Genomic DNA, 21219 nt, shown 5'->3' on the forward strand with positions numbered 1-21219 from the left:
ATTAAAGAGCGTCATTCTTCCTTGGAACCTTTTCTAATTCCACTATCGGTCTCTTTTACAAAGCTGCGCTAGCAGCTGCGCTGTGCTAACGGCCCTGAAGCCCATAGAGATTTAAAAGGCTTCGAGGATATTGCCGTGCAGCAGTCGCTAGAGCGGCTTTGTAAAAGAGGCCGTATATCTTTTTTTGAGGATGCACCATGAAGCGATATGAAGGCATTATTATATTTTCAGTCTTAATTACCATCCCTTTCATAATAATTCCTAGCATACCATCTTGCTTTTTTTGTTGAAACCGCACACTGGGCAGAAAATTTCAGCATAGTGCCTACATTTGACACCCAGATCTTTTTCTTGGGTGCCAACTTCCAAGGTGAAACCTAGAACCTAGTAACTATGATTTGGATTATTCTTCTCAATGTGCATCATTTTGCATTTGTCCACACTAAATTTCATCTACCATTTGGATGCCCAGTCTTCCAATTTCCTGCAAGTTTTCACAGTCCTCACCGTGCTTTGAGTTGACAACTTTGAATAGTTTTGCGTCAACTGCAAATTTAAAATCGCCTCACTCATCGATCCAATTTCCAGATCATTTATAAATATGCTAATTAGCACTGGTCCCAGTACAGATCTCTGTGGCACTACACTATCTACCCTCCTCCATTGAGAAAAATGGCCATTTAACTTTCCTTCTGTTTTCAGTCCAATAACCAATTCCTAATCCACAACTGAACATTGACTCCTATCTCATGATTCTAATTTTTTCAGGAGTCTCTCATGCCCAAGAGAGATCATTTGTAACTTTAGCAGTAACCAGTAGTACCATAGTTGGTTTACAAAAACTGGTTATCTTTTAGCAGCTGCTCTGTATCTAGTTTAAATGTAAATGTTTTAAGCAACCTTTTTAACCAATTTAAGTTAAACATGAACTCTGTAGCTCAAAATTAAATACTTATTCATTTTTCAAGCATCCATCATGGTTTCCACAATCTTGTGAAATTCTTTACTACAACATTACTAAAAGTGCCACCTTCAATAAAATAAAACCAAACAAACCGAACACTTTGGCAGCTCTACTGTGCTAGTTCTCTTTCTGTGCTCAACTTGCTCTTGTTTTACATTTTCCCCTTCTTAAAAGTTTTTGCTCCACATTCTGTACCATCTGCACTTTATCAAGCCTTCAAGTCAAATGTTACATCAAAAATATTTTTAACTGACTTTATAATATGAATATTTAATAAAGCTAGTACCTTGGTGAGAAAAAAAAATTCCAGTTAACAGGAAAATATTGTAGCCCTCTAAATACGTACACAGACAGCAGAACATCTCAGTTTATATACATACATTGTTTATCAATGGAGATGTCACATACTCCCCTTGTTTGTCCATTATGTGATGTCTTATTGGTGGATAAACACTGACCACTGGCTTTTCCTGAGGAAACTGAGGAGGTAGCAAGCTGAAAATATTTTAAAAAATAAAAAAAGGATCAAATATTATAAACGTTTAGATATGCTAAGTAGAAACTGAATAATTTGACTAGTTCTTTGTATTTAATAATTTATTGTATATATTACCTTCCCAATTTACAAAACATGCTTATGGTGTCAACTCGAATATAGAATGAGATTTTTGGGCCACAAAAATGGCCCAAAATGGGGGTCTCGTCCTATATTCGGGTCATCCCCCAGTGACCACCCGAGATCCTCCCAGACTTCCTGCAGACCTGCCATTAGGCTGGGACAGGAATATCCCTCCCATCTCCTGTCCCGGCCGACACTAACAAATTACCATCCTCCCTTCCTCGCGTCCCTTTTCCCTGGTGGTCCAGCGTGTATCCTGTGCTGAACCCCTCCTGCCGATATCGAAGCTAGTAGCCAGCAGCGCACCCGGGCCGACATGCAGGAGAGAGCTTTTCGTGCCCTCGTCTGGCCCTGCACCGCTCCTGATAGGCTGCTGCGAAAGCCGCGAATCCCACGAGAACTGGCGGCAGCCTATCAAGGAGCGGTGCAGGGCCGGCTGAGAGCACGAAAAGCTCTCTACTGCGTACTGGCCCAGGTGTGCTGCTGGCTACTAGCTTCAAAATCAGCAGAAGAGGTTCAGCGCGGGATACACGCTGGACCACCAGGGAAAAGGGACGCGTGGGAGGTAATTGTTAGTGTCGGCCGGGATAGGAGACAGGAGGAATCTCTCCTGTTCCAGCCTACCACTAGGTGGTTTCAGTTAAGGGGAAAGGTTAATCTGCTGGCTGGATTGGAGGGCAGAGGATAGTACGGGACAATCAAGCCATTGTGACATCACTGATGAGGCTGGCTCTTTTTCGTGGGAGGAGGATACAGGGAAGGAAGGTGGGATAGGATGCAGAGCCTGGCAGGGAGGGGGGACAGTGTTTAGAGCCTGGCAGGGAAGGGGGTTTGTTTCTGAGCCTGGTAGAAAATGGGACTGACTATAGAGCATTGCAGGGCAGGGAGGGAAGGGGGCTGGTGCAGGACTTGGCAGGGATGGGGGCTGAGTGCAGATCCCAGCAGGGCATGGCCCTTGAATATTAAGCCCCCATCTTGTATTCGAGCCAACCATTTTTCTTCCTTTTTGGGGGGGAAAATGGGGGTCTCGACTTATATTCACGTATATACAGTATAAAAGCAAACACGCAATACTATACAATATACAAAACCAAACACTAAAAACACAATCTCCTGTTGACGGATTCTCAAACAAGGAACCAGACCCAGACCCAGACCCACTTTTAATATCATGATGCAGGTCTTTAAATGCTTTAATATGGCTGTCACTTTATCATACAAGAATACAAAAACTTTATCACAAATTGCCTTGACCATTTCATCTGTCTGTATTAAAACAGCATCCCACCAACTCAGACTAATCACATGAGTTGACAGAACTATATAACTAAAAGAAAATATTTCAAGATTTTAGATAATTTCTAATATAGAATTCAGCTACCATGAAGGAAGAACAAATTAGATTTAAGGATCACTGATGCATCAGGGGTAAGTGGTTTATATATTATATACGGGTACTTTCTCTGTCCCTAATGGACTTAGGGTCTTCTGATTTTAGGCATTTATATAAAGTAAAATGTCAGATTTTGCTTTATTTAGTTATTTTTTTGAAGATAGCATTGTTGCTTGACTAGAATAAAGAGATTAGGTTCTTTCCTTGCTAATATCTTTTCTAGTACAGAGGTGTGTCATTCTGGATTAGTGGGTTATATGCCAGTGCTCACAAGCCTTGCAGAAGGAATACACTCTGAATTTTTTCTGAATCCCTCCTACTTCACAAAGGGCTGTGCTGCACCCTACAGTTAGTTACAAAGCAGGCAAGCGCCCTTTCTAGAACAGATGTGAACCATGGGTACAGGGAAACCTCCCAAGAACAAGTCTGTTCTGCTCTGAAATTATAACAAACATGTTAAGTAAGCATTGAATAATCAAGACAACGAAGCAATAAATGCCATACAGCTCTGACTGGCATCCAATTTGCAGGTTTGATAAGAACCTTCTGAGTGAGACAATAGGCAGGTGCAGGAAATAAATGACAGGGCGAGGGTCCAGATTGACACACCTATCTAATAGAAAAGATATTTGCAAGTTAAGAACCTAATCTTTTTCTAGTGCAATAGGTGTGTCATAAATAGTCGCAGAAATCTAGGGCGAGAAAACTGCGCCGGCTCATAACACTGAGGACCCAAAGGTAGAATCTTCCCTTGCCACAACATCCACTCTGTAAACCTTGGCAAATGTATGTAGATTAGACCAAGTCACCACCCTACAAATCTCCTCGGGGGAGACCGCCCGAGCTTCTACCTACGATGAGGCCACGCCTCTAGTCAAATGTGCCTTTATGTAAACAGGGGCATTTCCCATTTGGCAATCGTGGCACTGGAAGCTGGTGCACCACATCTAGCTGGATTTGTCAGCACAAAAAGATGGGAAGATAGCCTGAACTATCGAAAAAGCACTGTTTTAATGTCCAACTTCTTCAGAATCCGGTTATTTTTCTTGGAATATATGGACTGAACACCAGCAATCTGACTTCCTGATTGACATGAAATGCTGAAACAACCTTTGGCAAAAAGGATGGAACGGTGCACATAGACTCCAGCTTCCCCAAATTTGAGGAAAGGCTTTCTGCAGGTAATAGCTACCAGAAAAATTGTTTTGAGCATCAGATCCATCAAGGATGCTTCCTTTAGAGGTTTGAATGGAGCCTGGCTGAGACCCCTCCAAGACTACATTAAGATTCCAAGAAGGGAATGGAGGCCTCTCTGGGGGTCTGATACGTAGTGCTCCTTTTAGGAATCTGGCTATGTCTTGATGAGACACTAGCGTAGCTCTTTGGTTTCAAGCTCTGAAACAAGAGTGTCCCACTACTTGGACTCTAAGGGATGCCACCCTACGTCCCTTGGCAAAGCCAGCCTGGAGAAAAACTAACACCATGGAGACTGTAACAGAGAATTGCTCCTCCTTTTCCTTGATGCACCAGTGCTGTAAAGCTGGCCAAGCCCTAAAATAGGCAGAAACCGATGTTGGTCTTGTTTTCTTTTTTAAGACCTGAGTAGAGCAGCAATGACTACCTCTGCATATCCTTTGCATGCTAACGCCATATCTGTAAAAGACTCATGCCTCAAGAGCAAAGTGTTCTGGAACTGCTATGACCAACTGGTCCCTGAGAACAAGCTCCAGCTGAACTCATAGGGCGAGACTTGCGCCTGTATGAAGATGCACTAGATCTGCCTACTATGGTCTGGGTGGTCAATCTGAAGCTACTAGAATGACTGACCTTGGATGGCTTGCAATCCTGTGGAGAACCTGGCCTATGATGGGCCATGAAGAAAATAAGTACAAGAGCTCGCTCTTCGGCTGAAAAATATGTCCGCCTTTTTGTTTCTTGCTAGTGCTAACCGCTCAAACGTTGGGCGACACCAGCGACAAACAATGGTTTGGAAGGCTGCTGGAGGCATTGGCCACTCACTCAGATCCTACATCCTGTTGCTGAGGAAAATGGCTTGGAGAATGTCTATTCCCACTACCTGTGCTGCTGAGGGAGCGTAAAGATGAAGATCCACCTACCTTAACAGTTAGGGAGCTTCCATACTCATCTGCTCACTCTTGGAGGCTCTCTGGAGATTGCTATACACAACTGTTGTAGACTTGTTCGAAAAGACTCTTCTGCAGTCTCTGCCACGCCAAACAAATGGCCTTATGTAGTAATCTGCTGATCAACTACTTCCCTTGGGAGGTCAACCAACACCCCAGATCAGGTGTCCGCTGCTGTGAGCTCCTCCCCAGCCAAACAGGCTGGCATCCAGTGTCACAATTATCAATTGGATATTTGGAGGAGTATTCCCTTGACAATGTCTGCGGGCAGAGCCACCAGTTCATCCTGGCCCAGGTTACTGGGGTCCACAAAAGGACATCTGAAGTGAGCCCGATTTAAGGGACCACCGAGATAGAAATATGCTTTGCAGAGGATACCTATGAGCTTCCACCCAGGGACCTCGTCTATTGTAACAGCCCTGGAACCCAGCACTTGGAAGTAGTGATACACAGATTGAGCTGGGTTGCCCTACAAACTCATTATCCGAGTGTGAAGCTTCTGTCTGCATGCCTCTGGTAGAAAGAAATGTCCAACCGTCATATTGAAAAGGACCCCGAGGTATTCCAGAGACTGCGATTGAATCAGTTGGCCCTTTCGGAAATCCACTATGCAAATCTTGTTCTATAGGACTTGGACCACAAGAGCCACAGCTTACTCTCCTTCTGTGAGCAACGAAGTTATCAGCCAAACATCCAGGTATTATAAACTTGAAAGCCCATCTCGCACAGGTGGGTAGCCACTACTACAAATCCCTAGTGAACGAGTGAGGTGCTGTTGCCATCCAAAGAGAAGGGCTGAAAATGGTAATGGTTTTGCAGGACATGCAAACCTAAGGAATTCTGTGGTCTAAAAACATGGGAATGATCAGATAGGGCTCTGTCAAATCAAGAGAGGCCAGAAACCCCCCCCTGAGCTGCCATCGCTTGTCTCCAAGTGACATAGGTTTCAGAAGGGATCTCCTCTTATCTGAGCCGTTGTAGGGTCTAACGAAGTATACAGAGAATATGCTTGAATCTGAATTTTCAGGTGGCACCAAGCCTTAAAAGGAAGTCTGCTTAGGGTAGACTTGGAGGTGAAAACTTGAGCCCATTACCTAATCCAAAGCATTCTGCGGGCTTGGATGCAGCATCTGCTACCAATTTCACAGCCAGCAAGCCAAAACCTTAACTGCCGTCTGTTTCACTGAAGCTCGGACCAAGCCTTACAAGGAGTTTGACAAATATGTCAAACCTATTTACAGCAACTCCCTGACTGACGCCCAAGAACCTTAACCCTGTCACTGAGTCCGCCACCTGTATACCCAAGACAGATATGCTTTGGCTGTATAAGAACCACAGACCGCCACCTGCAAGACAGAGCTGCCACCTTAAAGGCGAGTTTCAAAGTCACCTCCAGCTTACGATCTTGTGCATCTTTGAGAGCAATACCCCCCTTTACCGGCAGAATTGTCTTCTTAGAGATACCCGTCACCAAAGAATCCATCTTAGGCCATTTCAGCTTTTGAAGTTCCTTCCCTAGAAGAGGATACAAATGAGACATCACACAAGCTACTTTCAGCAGAGAATTGTGAAAAGTCCACTGCACTGAACTCAGCTCTTGAATGGCTTCATGAACTGGGAAGGTTCTAGGTGACCACCATGTGTCCATCAACTCCAGGTTCAACAAAGTCAGGAGAGTAGCCTCCGGATCTACAATATTGAGCACACCGAGTGCCCAGGCAATAAAGGGTGGGAGTTCCTTCCTATGAAAAATACAGACTGCTGATGATCATTGGGCTCACCTGCCAGGACCTCACTGTCCTCCAAGACATCTGCAAGCTCTCCGCCACCTCCAACAAGGCAGGGGATGCAAAGACCCCTGAATAGGATCCTGAACCTTGCACTTTTTCACAGAGGATTCCCCCAGGAGCACTGAATCGGCCTGCTTGAGCATGTAGGCCTGATGCAACAATAGCACAAATTCCAGGGAGAAGGGGCTCCTGAGCCATTGTCGTATCGCCCCTCCACCCCCCCCGTGATGTGGTTGACCTTGCTGCATCCCCAGTTTGCTGACCATCTGCACTCGTGGCCTCCCTGGTGCCTGAACCACATCCAAAAGTTATGCTCAAGGATAGGGAAGAGCTTCCCCCCTAAGTCCTCCTCTGAAGACACCCCCGCAATCATGGAACCTAGGCTGGTCACAGCAATTTCTAAACTGGGTGGGTCTGGGCCTGTCAGACACCTGGTGCAGCTACCCAATGCCGCTTGTTGCTTCCCACAGCAGAAGCAGTGCTTCCCCTAACTCGGCAGCCATAGGAATGCAGTCCCTCTGCTGGTCTCCCAGAGTGCAGGCCTCCTGCTCTGAAAGCAAGCGAACTTGCGGCCACGTAACAGATCTGTTGGCGCTACCATGCATAAACAACCCAACTAAAGGAAAACAATAAAAAGGTGCCGGCATCTCAAGCAGGCCTCCCTAAGCAGCGAAACACCCCTGACAACTGATTCCTGCAAAGAGGAAAGCTGGTGAGAAAGTTTCACTGTTGGAAGTTCATCAGAGGAGGTCCTGACCTGTTTCCTGCTGCTATCCAACACCGCCTCTTATGTAATCAGCTTTTTCTTTTTTTTGACTTGTGAGAGAGTAGGGCAATAGGAACTGCAAGCACAGAAAGGCAGATATCCAGAGCTGACAGAAAAGGGCTAAGGGAACTGGCATCACTAATTATGCCCCATGGCAAGCACCCAGCAAACCCGATTCCCACGTTCAACTGAACTAGAACAGGAGACACCCAGGGCCAAGGTCCAAACAAAGATGAAGCCAGGAGCTAATATGTCCATCCACTCGCCTGCTGGAGACAGATAGTACTGGGAAGCCAGGGAGCATGTCATCCTATATATCATGCAGTTCAATGCTCTCTATTTCCGCCTGCTGGTAAATGGGACACAACCCACTCATCTGGATTTGTCACCTGCTGATGACAGGGAAATATGTGTTTAAACAGACAACACTTTACTCACATGTTAATGCTAATTGTCAGGTTGTTAATGGTGAATGGCAATCTGTACTCCACATCCTTCTGGATTTCAGTTATGCTGTAAAAGAAAATATAGGGATAAAACATGAGAACATACCTCAACCAGCACACACTGCCCCTATTCCTCTGGTTACATAGTAAATCTTAACAGCAGCACAAACTACAATTCTACAAAAACCTCTAAAGAGAATTGGGAGGTGGAGATAGGAAAGGAAGAAAATAAGCTGACTTGCATGAACTGCTGGTTCTCTGAGGAAGTCAGGTCATCACCCTATGTAAGGAGAAAGTTGGCCCCGATTTAGAGCTTTAAATTTAAATTTAGTTGCTGCCCAAAGAGGTGTACCCAAACAGAAATATCCTTTTAGAGCCTATGGTAATATGACTGAGGCTGTGGTTAGCCATACACATAGAGTTTGAAAACAAAAGGAAAAATATTTTATTGTTCCGAGTCAACATGTGCACCACTGTTACTTCACAGACTTTAGTCCAGCACAAGTATAGTCTTTTTCTCTGGTTCTCCTCATAGCACTCTTAGCACTCTCTTCCTAGGGATGGCTCCCAGTAGACAATAACACCTTCTTGTGTCCCCTCTGGACATATGTCAAAACCAAGACTATCAAGGTTACCTCCTACCTTGATAGTCTTCTCACATAAAGATGCCAGAGCCGTACTGTTTCCCTAACTTCTCCTGTATAAGTTTAGCATCAACTGGAGTCCTCTTCCCTCTGGACATCCCTCCTGAAAGCCTTTTCTTCTCTCAATGACTCCCTCATGGCTTCAGCCCCACCCCTCTAACTCAGCTTCAGGTTCAGCAGACTAGTGCCACCTGCTGTAAGACTGAACTGCACCAACAGTGAATGAGTGCTCTTCACTGTACCACTGACTCCCTCACAGAGTCCAAGCAGTGGGGATCTCTATTCCTTGTCATGACATTATTTGACCAGGAGGGAGCACTACCAAAACCCTTATCCACGTTCTTATCACCTCTCACCTAGATTACCACAACATACTTCTCAAAGGTCTTCCACTAGGACTGTTATCGTAACTGTGTGCCACGAGACGCAGGCAAGAAGAGGCGCTGGCTGACTGCCTACAGGATGTGTCTCTCATGGTGAGAGGCACGTCCTATAGGCAGTCAGCCGGCGCATCTCCTCCTCTCACACCCCCCACTGATGTAGTAATAGCAAGTTCTGAGCCGCGTCTGGAGGGCCTCTGCGCATGTGCGGACGTCAACTTGATGTCACACATGATTGTGACATTATTACATCGATATCTGCCCTCCAAATGCAGTCCCGAGTTTAGTGTGCTGCAGCTTCAAAATGTTTGCAAGAAGCTGCACTAGACCATCTCGATCCCCTTCAATTTGTTAAAAATTCTGCTGCACTACTTATATTCTGCCAGTGTCACTATGCTCACATTACCCCTCTCCTCAAGCTTCTTCATACCTTTCAGCGTTATAGAAGTGATAAATAGTAGCTGTAGTAATAGATGTCATTCCCAAATGCTATGATATCGTTAGCACATTTCATCATAGTACAATACTCACAGAAAGTTTTAAGATGGCTCAAGAGACTTTGGGAATGCCTGAGAAGAAACTCATTGGTGACGTAAAGACAAGATGGAACAGTAGTTGCCTCATGTTACGAAGTGTGATTGAGTTACAGCAACCTATCAGCTTATATGTTTATGCAACAGTAAAGCCACAAAGAAATCAGCACCTTTTGAATGTGACTATGATTTAGCATGCAAGCTCGATGATACACTGGAAATTTTCATAAAAGCAAGTACGATTGCATCTGGTGAGCAGTATGTTACTGTGTCTGTTGTTTATCCATTGGTTCAACACCTGATAAATTACATTGATACAAGATACAAGTTTGGCAACGAATCAAGAGAATCAGATATGAGAGTTGATGATGATAGCAAGTCAAAAAATACTAAGATCATCAGTTCCTTTAAAAGAAGAACTAAAGGAGAGTTTATTGCATGATTTCAAGACATTTTGCATAATACCATATATACTCGAATTAAACAGAGATATTTGAGCCAAAAAAATGGCCCAAAAATGGGGGTCTTGGTTTATATTCGAGTCAGCGCTGACCTGCCCCCTCCCAAACTTGTTTGCAGGCCTCTGGCCTGCCATGAGACCTGGTAGTCCAGCAGTGGCTGGGACAGGAGGGATCCCTCCCTTCTCCTGTCCCAGCCGATTCTAATTATTTTTATCTCTCTCCCGCCTCCCCCACGTACCTTTAGTTTCCATGAATTGCAGGAACGATCTTTTTCACTCTTGCCCATGCAGAGCTGCTAGCGCCCTTTAGTATCCCTGGTTGTCCTAGGGTGAATCACAGCAGGAGCGACCTTCCTTTGCTCCTGCCCATGCAGAGCTGCTTGCTAATTGGCTGCAGGGAGTTCTCGTGAGAACTCGCAGCAGTCAATTAGCTAGCAATTCTGCACAGGCAGGAGCAAAGGAAGATCGCTCCTGCTGTGATTCACCGCTGGACCACCAGGGAAACTAAAGGTATGCGGGGAAGGCAGAAGGGAGATAAAAATAATTCGAATCGGCTGGGCGAGGAGGCGGGAAGGATTCTGCCTGTCCTGGACACCACTTGACCATCAGGTTTCACGGCAGAACCGGTGGAGGCCTGCAAGGCACTGGGAGGGGGGAAAGGGTACAGAACCTGGCAGGGAGGGAGGAGGCTGGGTGCAGACACTGGTAGGGCAGGGGAAGGAGTGTGTGAGGGGGCTGGATACAGAGCATGGCAGAACAGCGAGGAAGGGGGAACAGGGTGCAGAGCCTGGCAGGGCAAGGCAAGGCACTTGAATATTAAAACCCTCTGGTTTATATTTGAGTCAACCTCTTTTTCTCCTTTTTGGGGGGATAAAGGTTACCTTGGTTTATATTTGCATACATATGGTAACTCTTACAGATTAAGCAGCTTACTGTCCCAAGATTCAAGTTTACCAATGGTGAAGAAAGAGATATAACTGCATTTACAACACAAGAGATCCTGAAGATGCAAATATTGAGCCTTACTGGCAATAATGACTGCACCAGAAAGCACTCCTGTGGTACCTGATCAACTTCATGTGCAGGATACAGATTTACTTTGTCCGTGACACAAGCGCAGCTTTTAGGAACAGTTGAAGATACCAATGTAGCTACCATTAAAGCCAGACTTCCATCGATGTCAAGACTATTATAATGAAATCAGCTTTAGATGCACGCTAAAAATGTGAAGAACCCTTGTAAATTGGTGGTGATGGATTTACATACTGGTACGAGAGACAAGAGATGTTACCTTTAATAAATCATCTTGCACAGAAATTTCTATGTCCACCAGCAACTTCTTTTCCTTCAGAAAGAATTTTCTCTGCAGGAGGTCAAATAATTGCTGCTCGTCGGTAGTTGTCTGAAACCAGCCAAAGCTGACAAACTAATTATTTCTAAATAAGAACTGGAAAACATAACTCATGTAATCCATTTTTCTAGCTAATTTTAAAACTATGTCATTGTCTGGATGTTCTTATCTTCGACACACTCAATGCTGTTATGCAGGAGGGGAAGGGACTAGAGATCTCAAGAGTGGGGGAAGTTGGAGGGAAAATTGAAAAGTTTGAACCACTGTTATTCATATAGCTATGTTGCTGTTTCTTTGTATTGCCTTGGTTAAATAAAATGTTTTAACTTCAAAAGCCATGTCATAAAAAGAGCAAATAATAAAAAAATTGATTCAATTGGCAAAACAAAATTGAATATTTTTTTCCTGAATCAGGTAACACTAGTTTATAGTAGCTCAGGGCCAAGAGTTAAATTATCATATTTTTCACTCCATAAGAGACACTTTTTTTCCACCCAAAATTGGGTGGAAATGTTGATGCATCTTATGCAGCAAAGATATACATTTTTAACACCCTCCCCCCCCGGTCGGGCCTTTTAAAAACACCCCCAGCACCTTTTTTACCCCTCGTCCCTTTTTATAATACCCCCGCCCAATCCTGTCCCTCTTCAAATCTCCCCCATTGCCTGGTGGTCCAGCGGTGCATCGGCTGGCAGGTGCAGGCCCTTGCTGGGCCCGCGCCATCTCTTTCCATCCTGTTCCACACCTCCTTAAGCTTCTCCCATTGCCTGGTGGCCAAGCGGTGTCAGCACCACCCTCTGAATGGTGTTTTCAGCGTCGGCCGGCAGGCACAAGTTTTCCGCCCGCCTGCCTGGGCCAGCACTGCCCTCCGACTGGCGCCTTCAGTTCTCGCGAGGGCAGCGCTGGCCCAGGCGGGCGGAAAGCTCGCACCTGGCGGCTGACGCTGAAAACACCATTTAGAGGGCGGCACTAACACCACTGGACCAACAGGCAATGGGAGAAGCTTAAGGAGGTGCGGAACAGGACGGAAGAGGCGCCGTGGGCCCAGGCAGGTGGAGGGCTCGCGCCTGCCGGCTGATGCACAGCTGGACCACCAGGCAATGGGGGAGATTTGAAGAGGGATGAGACTGGGCGTGGGATGATTTAAAAAGGAACGAGGGTTAAAAGAGGTACTTGGGGGGCAAGATGGCATCCTGAACAGGTTGCTGAGAAGAGAGCTCCCACCTTGAAGGCAAAATTATTCATAAATTCAACAGAAAAAATTTTTCATTATGCCTAAAAGAAGAGGGAAACAAGAGGGGTTTACCTCCATCTACCTCTTCGACACTGCGGTAGACTGTAATTACATCTTTTACAGTCCAACCTTCCACATCGGGTTTATCCGCTGCTGTGAGTGGGGAAGTTCACAGCTTGGATGGCGAATTGCCGCTGTCGCTGAGCCCTCGAGGACCGCACACACCTCGCAAGCCCAGTGAAACTGTGGCAGAGCAGAACATGCAGGAGGGCTCTCCGAATTCATCGAGAAAGGCACGTTCTCCAGCCATGGTGGAACCGGAAGTGAATACAACTATGCCGACTCCGAGGTTTGAGTCTCTGCATTCTGGGAGTGTGGAGCCAGTGGCAGTTAGCGGTGGTGAGGATGTTGGAGCCCAGAGTCCTTTCTCTGGGGCAGAAGCCAAAGAAAATCCGGCTATTATTCTCCCCCTCAAGCCGCTAGTGAGACCACAGGCCGCTAGTGAGACCATTGGATTCCATCTGGACGGCGATCGAGAATTTACAATCGGTATGCACTAACTTTGTTTCCATTACTTTAAATTCTACCTCTAGAATAAGTTCCTTAAAGACTTCTGTTCAACAACAGCAGGTGGATTTGAAAAACTTAGAGAAAGTTACAACTGAGGCCAAGAATTTGCTTACCAAACAAATGACTGATAAAATGATGATCTTAAGGAAGATTGAAAATTTAGAAAACCAACAGAAAAACTTAAATTTAAGGATTCTGAATTTTCCGATTGCCAAGTTTGTCTCCACAGGAACTCTTTAAGAATTTTATGCTAACAGTCTTAAAGATATCGGAAGCAAGCCTCCCCCCAATATAGAAAATTTATTATTTAAAACAAATGCAAAAAGAAAAAGCTGTAGTAGCTGAAAATACACAATTGGATGTTTCTGCTATTTTGCAATCTTCTGATATTGAAACTCAGGGTCGGGTGGCTTTATTGGTCTATCTTGTATTTCTACAAGATAAAGAAATGTTGTTGAAATTATACTTTAATTTAAAACAGGCCACCTATTTAGGTGAAAGGATATATATGTTTCCAGATATCTCAAAGTGGACACAATCCAGGAGGAAAGAATTTTTAATATTTCATCCAAAAGTTATTGCTTTGGGGGCAGTGTTCCAATTGAGATTTCCCTGTAAATATTTTGTTTCATATCAAGGGAGTAAATATATTTTCTTTGAACCTGCCCAATTAGGGCTTTTTTTAGAGGGTAGAGTCTTGACCCAGTCAGAATGAAACAGGTTACTAAGGCGACAATTAATTAACGGATAAGTTAATATCTTAATACTGTTCTATTTCTTTATAGTATATTTATCTCCTTTTCCCGAGGGGTTTTCTCATTTTGCCTCCTTTCTTCAGATTGTGGACTGTATTAGATAAATATTTCATTGTGTTATTTTCTGGTGCTAAGTCTGTACAACTAAGTGAGTTTTTATTTTGTATTGCTTTGACATCAATGTAAATTGGATGTTTTGAAACAAATAAAAATATAATAATAAAGGTACTGGGGGTGTTTTTAAAAGGCCCAACTCGGGGGGGGGGGGGGTAAAAATTTATATCTTCGCTACCGGACAGGACAGGGATATTTTTAAAAGGGACAGGGGTTAAAAAAGGTTGTTTTTAATTTTTGTTTCATTGTTCTGCATACTGGAAGTTGCTCCCTGCTCGAGGAGAGGGTGGGGGTTCATGCTGTGGCATTCTTGATTATTGTTCCAGTTTTGTTTGGGACTCGTTTCTGTTTTGGAAACCAATAAAAAATGTTCTACCATAAAAAAGAGAGGGGGGATTAAAAAAGGTTCATGGAGGGCCGGTTACAGGACAAGGCACAGAGTCTGGCAAGGAGTGTAGGGTTGGATGCAGAGCCTGGCATTGAGAATTTTGTTCAGAATGCTTTTTCTTGTTTTCCTCCTCTACATTTAGGGTGCATCTTATGGTCAGGTGCGTCTTATGGAGCGAAAAATACAGTAACCATTCACTAGAGGTACTGACTTATCCGATTGCCCCATAGATGAGTGACTCTATAAACCAACACATTGTTAGTATGCATGCAAAGGTTTGGCTGATGGTTATATGACTCCCCCCCTAGTTTCTGAAGTTTTTTTTTAATTCTGGTGATCCTTCTCTGCTCCCATGACTTCCCTAGATGTCTCTGAAGCTTCAAAGTTTGAGAATTTTACCAGAAGTTAAAGTATTGCTGCCAAAGGTATGTATAACATATGGTTCTCCAGACATGTACAGAAATTATAATTTCAATCTGAATAGAGAAAAAAAAATATCAATACTTATCGTACTTCTTACATCACCTGACCTCGCCCAACTCCTCTACGCATATGTCCTCTCCAGAATGGACTACTGTAACTCCCTATTCAATGGACTAACCAAAAATAATCTCAAACGCCTCCAACGTGTCCAAAATGCAGCTATCCGCCTCCTACACAACCTCAACTACCATGATCCCGTCTCCCCAGCACTCTGCGCTGAACACTGGCTCCCAATTAGCCAGCGCTGTGCTTTCAAGGCCCTAGCAGTAGCCCACAAGAGAATTTATGCCACCACCCCCTCCTACATAAAATCTAAGCTTCCCATCTACACCCCCACTCGCACCCTCCGCTCAAAATCGGAAATACGCCTATGCATTCCCCCTGGAAGGTCCCTCCTCTCAGAAACTGCCCGCAAACGATCCTACAGCCACTTCATCCCACATCTCTGGAATAAACTCCCCCCCCAACTCAGGCAACAGAACTCTTTATTGACATTCCGTAAAATGGTAAAGACCCTCCTCTTCAACTAAAGGTCTCCCTCAGTCTACACCCCCCCTTAAACCCCACCTCTCTCTTCTCTCCCCTATTTAACTTCTCCTAAATTTCAGTATAGTCCTCTCTTAGTCTGTACTCTGATAAATTGTCTATACTCTGAAAAATTGTCTGTAGCCTGATAAATACTGCTCAATCTTGTATGTCCAAGCATCTAAACCTATTGCACATTTATTTGCCTAACTACTTCTACTGTGTATGTTTACTTGTAGACCGTTCTGAGCTACTGGGAGAACGGGATATAAATCTAAATAAATAAATAAATAAATAAATAAATAAATAAATAAATAAATGAATGCCATTCAGTTTAACTATATTATGAAGTCATTTAGCCCTATTTCAAGGAAAAGTTGATGAATAGCTAATTTTTGCCATGACCTGTCACAGAAATGTAATAATCATGCTGGCTGAAGTTCATGATCTCTCTCTCCCAAGTCCCAACATGCCCTTCTCCCTCCCTTCAATCTGTGCCTCAAATACATGCCTCCCTCTGGCGGGTATTTACCTTCTTACCGGCTCCCTCCTCCTTCCTGCTGCAGTCGTTTCTCTGCACAAAGCCACAGGCAGCTGTTCCTAAGCATGTCCCACGGCTGAGCCAGAAGCCTTTCCTCCGACACTGGAAGAGTGATGTTAGAGGGAAGGCTTCTGGCTCAGCTGTGGGACGAGCGTAGGAAGGAAGGAGGAGGAAGCCGGCCAGAAGGTAAACGCCCACTGAAGGGAGGCACGTACTTAAGGCATAGAATAGAGAGAGAGAGAGAAGGGCGCATTGGGACTCGGAAGTATGGGAGAGGGGCATGATGAAACACCAAAGGTAGAACAGGACCCCTATTCATAAGTATAAATTCAACCTAAGTCAGAAGTTGGTACGACGAATTAGGTGATTAAATTTGTGGATGATACAAAGTTATTCAGAGTAGTGAAGACACAGGGAGATTGCGAAGATCTGCAACATGATATAATCAGGCTTGAGGAATGGGCATCAACATGGCAGATGAGGTTTAACGTGGATAAGTATAAAGTGATGCATGTAGGTAACAAAAATCTCATGCACGAATACAGGATGTCCGGGGCAGTACTTGGAGAGACATCCCAGGAAAGAGACTTGCGAATTATGATCAACAAGTCAATGAAACCATCCACGCAATGTGCGGCGGCGGCAAAAAGGGCAAACAGAATGCTAGGAATGATAAAGAAGGGGATCACAAACAGATCGGAAAAGGTTATCATGCCGCTGTACCGGGCCATGGTGCACCCTCACCTGGAGTACTGTGTCCAGCACTGGTCGCCGTACATGAAGAAGGACATGATGCTACTTGAAAGGGTCCAGAGAAGGGCGACTAAGATGGTTAAGGGGCTAGAGGAGTTAACGTATAGTGAAAAATTAGAGAAACTGGCCCTTTTCTTCCTCGAACAGAGGAGATTGAGAGGGGACTTGATCGAAACATTCAAGGTACTGAAGGGAATAGACTTAGTAGATAAGGACAGGTTGTTCACCCTCTCCAAGGTAGAGAGAACGAGAGGGCACTCTCTAAACCGTGCCGAGCTCCACTTCCGTGGAAATGATGCGGTATATAAACTTAAGGTTTAATTTAGTTTAAAATTGAAAGTGGATAGATTCCATACGAATGTAAGAAAGTTCTTCTTCACTCAGAGAGTGGTAGAAAACTGGAACGCTCTTCCGGAGTCTGTCGTAGGGGAAAATATCCTCCAGGGATTCAAGACAAAGTTAGACAAGTTCTTGCTGAACCAGAACATATGTAGGTAGTCTCCTTTAGGGTGCTGGTCTTTGACCAAGGGCCGCCGCATGAGCGGACTGCTGGGCATGATGGACCACTGGTCTGACTCAACAGCGGCAATTCTTATGTTCATAAAACGGGGACTGCCTGTACATGAGACAATTAGAGATCCAATGAAGATCTTCTTGCCATTTCTTCCTATCAAGCTGGGACTCATAAAGAACTTTGTCAAAGTTATGAACAAGGATGGGATAGGATTTCAATACCTGAGAAAGAGGTGTCCATGCATTAGCAGTGCCAAAATTAATGAAGACATTTGTATTGGTCCTCAGATCAGGGATGGACAGAAGCTCTTATATAGCATAGAGGTGGTGGCATGGATGTCTATGAAAGATATTGTAGATATTGTAGTATGCACTCAATACTCACTGACAAAATGCTCAAAGCCTATCAGATGATAAAGTGCAAGAAATGTATCTTTATTGACATCTGGATTTCTTCCCTGCTAATCTCAGAAACATCAGTGATGAACATAGTAAGAGGTTTCACCAGGACTTATAATGGATAAACAATATCAGCAGAAGTGGAGTCCATATGTGCTGGCTGATTACTGTTGTCCTTTAATCGGAGAAATTCCTGATATTGAATATAAATACAAACACAAACAAAAAAATCCAACAGAACTGAAGTGATATGTCGAACAAGGAACAAAAGAAAAAACTGCAGAAATGGTGTACAAGTCTTTAATAGTCTTTAATAAACAAACTTTAAAATGAACATGAAACAGTTTGCATTCAAAAAGGTTGTAGAACCTGGACCCAACATGGTCCGTGTTTCGAAGAAACACCCCTTCCATAGGGGTCCAAAAAAGTATCATATACTGGGGAACCTTATGGATAACAACTGGAAACAGCGATGATGTGAACAACTGAGCAGGATACGCTCCTTCGCAGTGCGGGTAAGAAAGCTTACCCCGCCTGCTCAGATAAGCACAAGGGCAGATTAGAAAAATAGAGAAAATCAGAGAAATGTAGGACTAGGAGGGAGGGAGGAATTAAGAAGAAACAGAAAATAGAAATAAATCCTGGAAAATGGAGAAAGCAGGACCAATCCAATTGAAACAATAAGAAAACATAATACCTTCAGGCGTTGGGCTATTCTGGCGCTATTTGCCCTGAGAACTGTATCTCAATAAAAAGATCTTTTCATACTGCAAGACCAACACAATATAGGGGCACACAGGCAAAGGCTGTTTGAAGCCACCACAACCCCCTGAGCCGCCCTGCACATCTCCGCAGCTAACCTGTCCGAGGGCCCACAAAACCCCACAGCACAAGAAAGAAAATGGTGTTTGTTTGTTTCTTTTGCATCTAGTTCTTACAGAAAAAGGCTGCAGTTACTAACCGATACATGGGAAGATCAACGACAGCTCCAAGTCGACCGCAAAGCTCCGAAACCCCACTCACCTGCTATGCGCGGCCTTCAGGGAGTCAATCTGCCGTTGCTTCTGCTGCTGGAGACTGGTGAGCGGCGACAGCGAGCCCGAGCTCTTAGATACTGGGAAGAACCAATTCATGCTGCCTTTCAAACGTACACTCAGAACTGGGCCACAACCTCCCGGCGCCTGATCCTGACGCAAGAGCTACTTTTTCGGCAACGCAAGACGTCACTACGCTCACTGTGTGCTTCGATATTTATGTTCTGCTTTTGTTTGTCTCGCTGATTTTAAAAAAGTTCAGTCGCCTTCTACCTGTTGCGAGCGCAAGGTAAATAAAAACGATAACACAAATAATAAAAAGTAGATAGCTAACACTGAAGACATATATGACAACCACTCAGGAGCATCAGAAGTCAAGTACTTTTCTCTTATTATTGTTATTACGTCAGAGGAAGAGGAAACGCGGATGGCTGCGCATGCTCAGTTGATACGGGTGAAAGTCCAGCGAGCGGGCAGTGGCGAGGTGGAAGGTGGCTAGGCGGGTTTCAGCGACGTCACGGCTTTGTACAGCAGGAGTACCGGGAGTTGTGGGCTGTGCGCGCGCGGGTCGCTGGCGTCCCTGTGCGGTTCTTTATGACCTCACTAGCGCTACCTGCGCGGGAGCGGGACGCTTTTGGCGGCCGCAGGTAAGGAACGAGGTCCAGATGGCAGCCTGTCAATGCTCCGGGCTTTGCAGGGGGCAGAGGCCGGGGTACCTTGTGACCCCCGCGTGTGGAAAAAGGGCCCTTGCACGCTCTTATGCTGCTGTTAGCATGGGATGTGAGACGCCTTTTAGAGTGCTGTATAAAAGTCACGGGTGTAGTAGCGAGGTCTAGTTGCACGGGTGTTGTGCAGCTCAAAAGCTGTGGGGTGATTTCGTATCCAAGGGGACCCAAGATTGCACCTGACTTCTTGATCCATCTCGGACAACTTTTTAGTACTTGTAGTGCTCATTTCTCAAAGGAGTAAGACTACAAGTATTAGAATATGCTTTGATGTAAGGCCAAAAGTTTCTTTCGAGACATTGGGTTGTCTTTCTTACTCTCTTATTTTTCACCCCGGGGATAAATTTGGTACAGTGATGGGGAGTATTGGACTCATTCAGATGTCATGTACATGTAGGCTGTCTGATCTTACTTAATCATGTTATCTTTCTTGCCTTTCTGTAATCTTGGAATATAATTAAAAATAAAGCGTTTATCTAAATCTACTTTTCCTGGTTAACGCACATTGTAGATGACAATATAAGAGTTTTGCAAGCTGAAAAGGAAACATTTCCTAGTTTGTACTCCCCTGTCGCGCTTTTTACTCAGGGCTAATTTTATTCTCTACAGTGTGCCCATAATCTGCTAATGAACCGGCAACCCACACTTATCAAGGGAACTTTTGATAAGCTTAGTAGGACTGTTGAATATCACTTCTTTCCATGAGTTTTGTAGTCTGATATAAAAAACAAAAACAAACCGTGCACACAGTATTAGGCTGTTAGAATGCATCTAGAGTAAATGACATGCAAATAATGATAGTATTTCACAACTGGAATGAGGCAAACCACGAATTGCAGGCAGATAAAATGACTTGCTCACTATCATATATGGTATCAATAGGGAGTTTTCAGTTAGCTGGAGTTCTTCCAGAGACAGCTCCTCCCTGTCATCTTGTACAGAACTAATGAAAGCAGCACTGTCAGGTACATTGCTGGATAAAAAAATGATTGGATTCACTTGTTTGAAACTTAAGAATAGTGGTGGCAGTTGGCAAGTCTTCTACCTTAGCTATTTTACCCATGTACATTCATAATTCATTTACCATTTTGAAAAAATATGTTGTCATTCATCTACTTCATGATTATATGAGGGAGTTTTGAACTGATGGAAAAGAGATCATGAAATGCTATCTGCTCGCAAGTTTGAAACATGCAAATCAAACATTTCTCGGGAGCATTGTTTCCAAATGGGTTAGATTTGCACGTAATGTCTAAAATCTCAGCTTTATTGATATATTTTCATTAAAATACTTTTTTCTTTTATAATTTCAATAAAGTGCTCAGTGAAATCATTCATGCATTGATAACTTGCTACAGCGGTTAAACTTAGGCCATCTTGATCTTCATTGCCTTTTACCAATCCTTAAGTAAGTAACACACTTAATTATAGTCTCTCTTTAGGTTGGATTACGTCCATAACCGCTGGATAAATTATAAAGGTGAACTTGTGCAAAAGTGCTGTAGTGCTGTAAACTTGACTCCTTTAAGTTTCAGTTACCCCCCAACTCGAGTTTCGAGATTTGTCTTCATCAGGAGGGGTACTAGGAGCATAAAAGCAATACATAAAAAAATTTACTATCTAATTTAAAACTCAAATTAACTACTCTAATAATATTTATTTGCTGGCACTCAAATACTTAAATTATTATATCAT

General features: G+C 44.1%; 2 protein-coding genes across 6 annotated transcripts in view; one reads left to right on the forward strand and one right to left on the reverse strand.

Moving 5' to 3' along the window:
* The window catches only part of VPS37A (VPS37A subunit of ESCRT-I), a 102834-nt gene extending 83542 nt beyond the window's left edge, over positions 1-19292 (reverse strand). The window contains exons 1-3 of the mRNA XM_033944304.1: positions 18789-19292; positions 8115-8189; positions 1345-1459 (exon numbers count right to left, since the gene is read on the reverse strand). Of these exons, the coding sequence (XP_033800195.1) occupies positions 1345-1459; positions 8115-8189; positions 18789-18898 (300 nt within the window). The 5' untranslated portion in view covers positions 18899-19292. The remainder of the gene's footprint in view (positions 1-1344; positions 1460-8114; positions 8190-18788) is intronic.
* Positions 19212-21219, forward strand: part of CNOT7 (CCR4-NOT transcription complex subunit 7) — a 129346-nt gene continuing 127338 nt past the window's right edge. For 2 of the 5 annotated variants that reach the window (XM_033944346.1, XM_033944355.1), the window contains exon 1: positions 19212-19446. In XM_033944346.1, the coding sequence (XP_033800237.1) occupies positions 19394-19446 (53 nt within the window). In that variant the 5' untranslated portion in view covers positions 19212-19393. The remainder of the gene's footprint in view (positions 19447-21219) is intronic. The other 3 variants (XM_033944319.1, XM_033944328.1, XM_033944337.1) reach the window with 3 other exon arrangements.

This window comes from Geotrypetes seraphini, chromosome 1 (genome assembly GCF_902459505.1).
Source record: "Geotrypetes seraphini chromosome 1, aGeoSer1.1, whole genome shotgun sequence".
In the NCBI taxonomy this organism is placed as follows: Eukaryota; Metazoa; Chordata; class Amphibia; order Gymnophiona; family Dermophiidae; genus Geotrypetes; species Geotrypetes seraphini.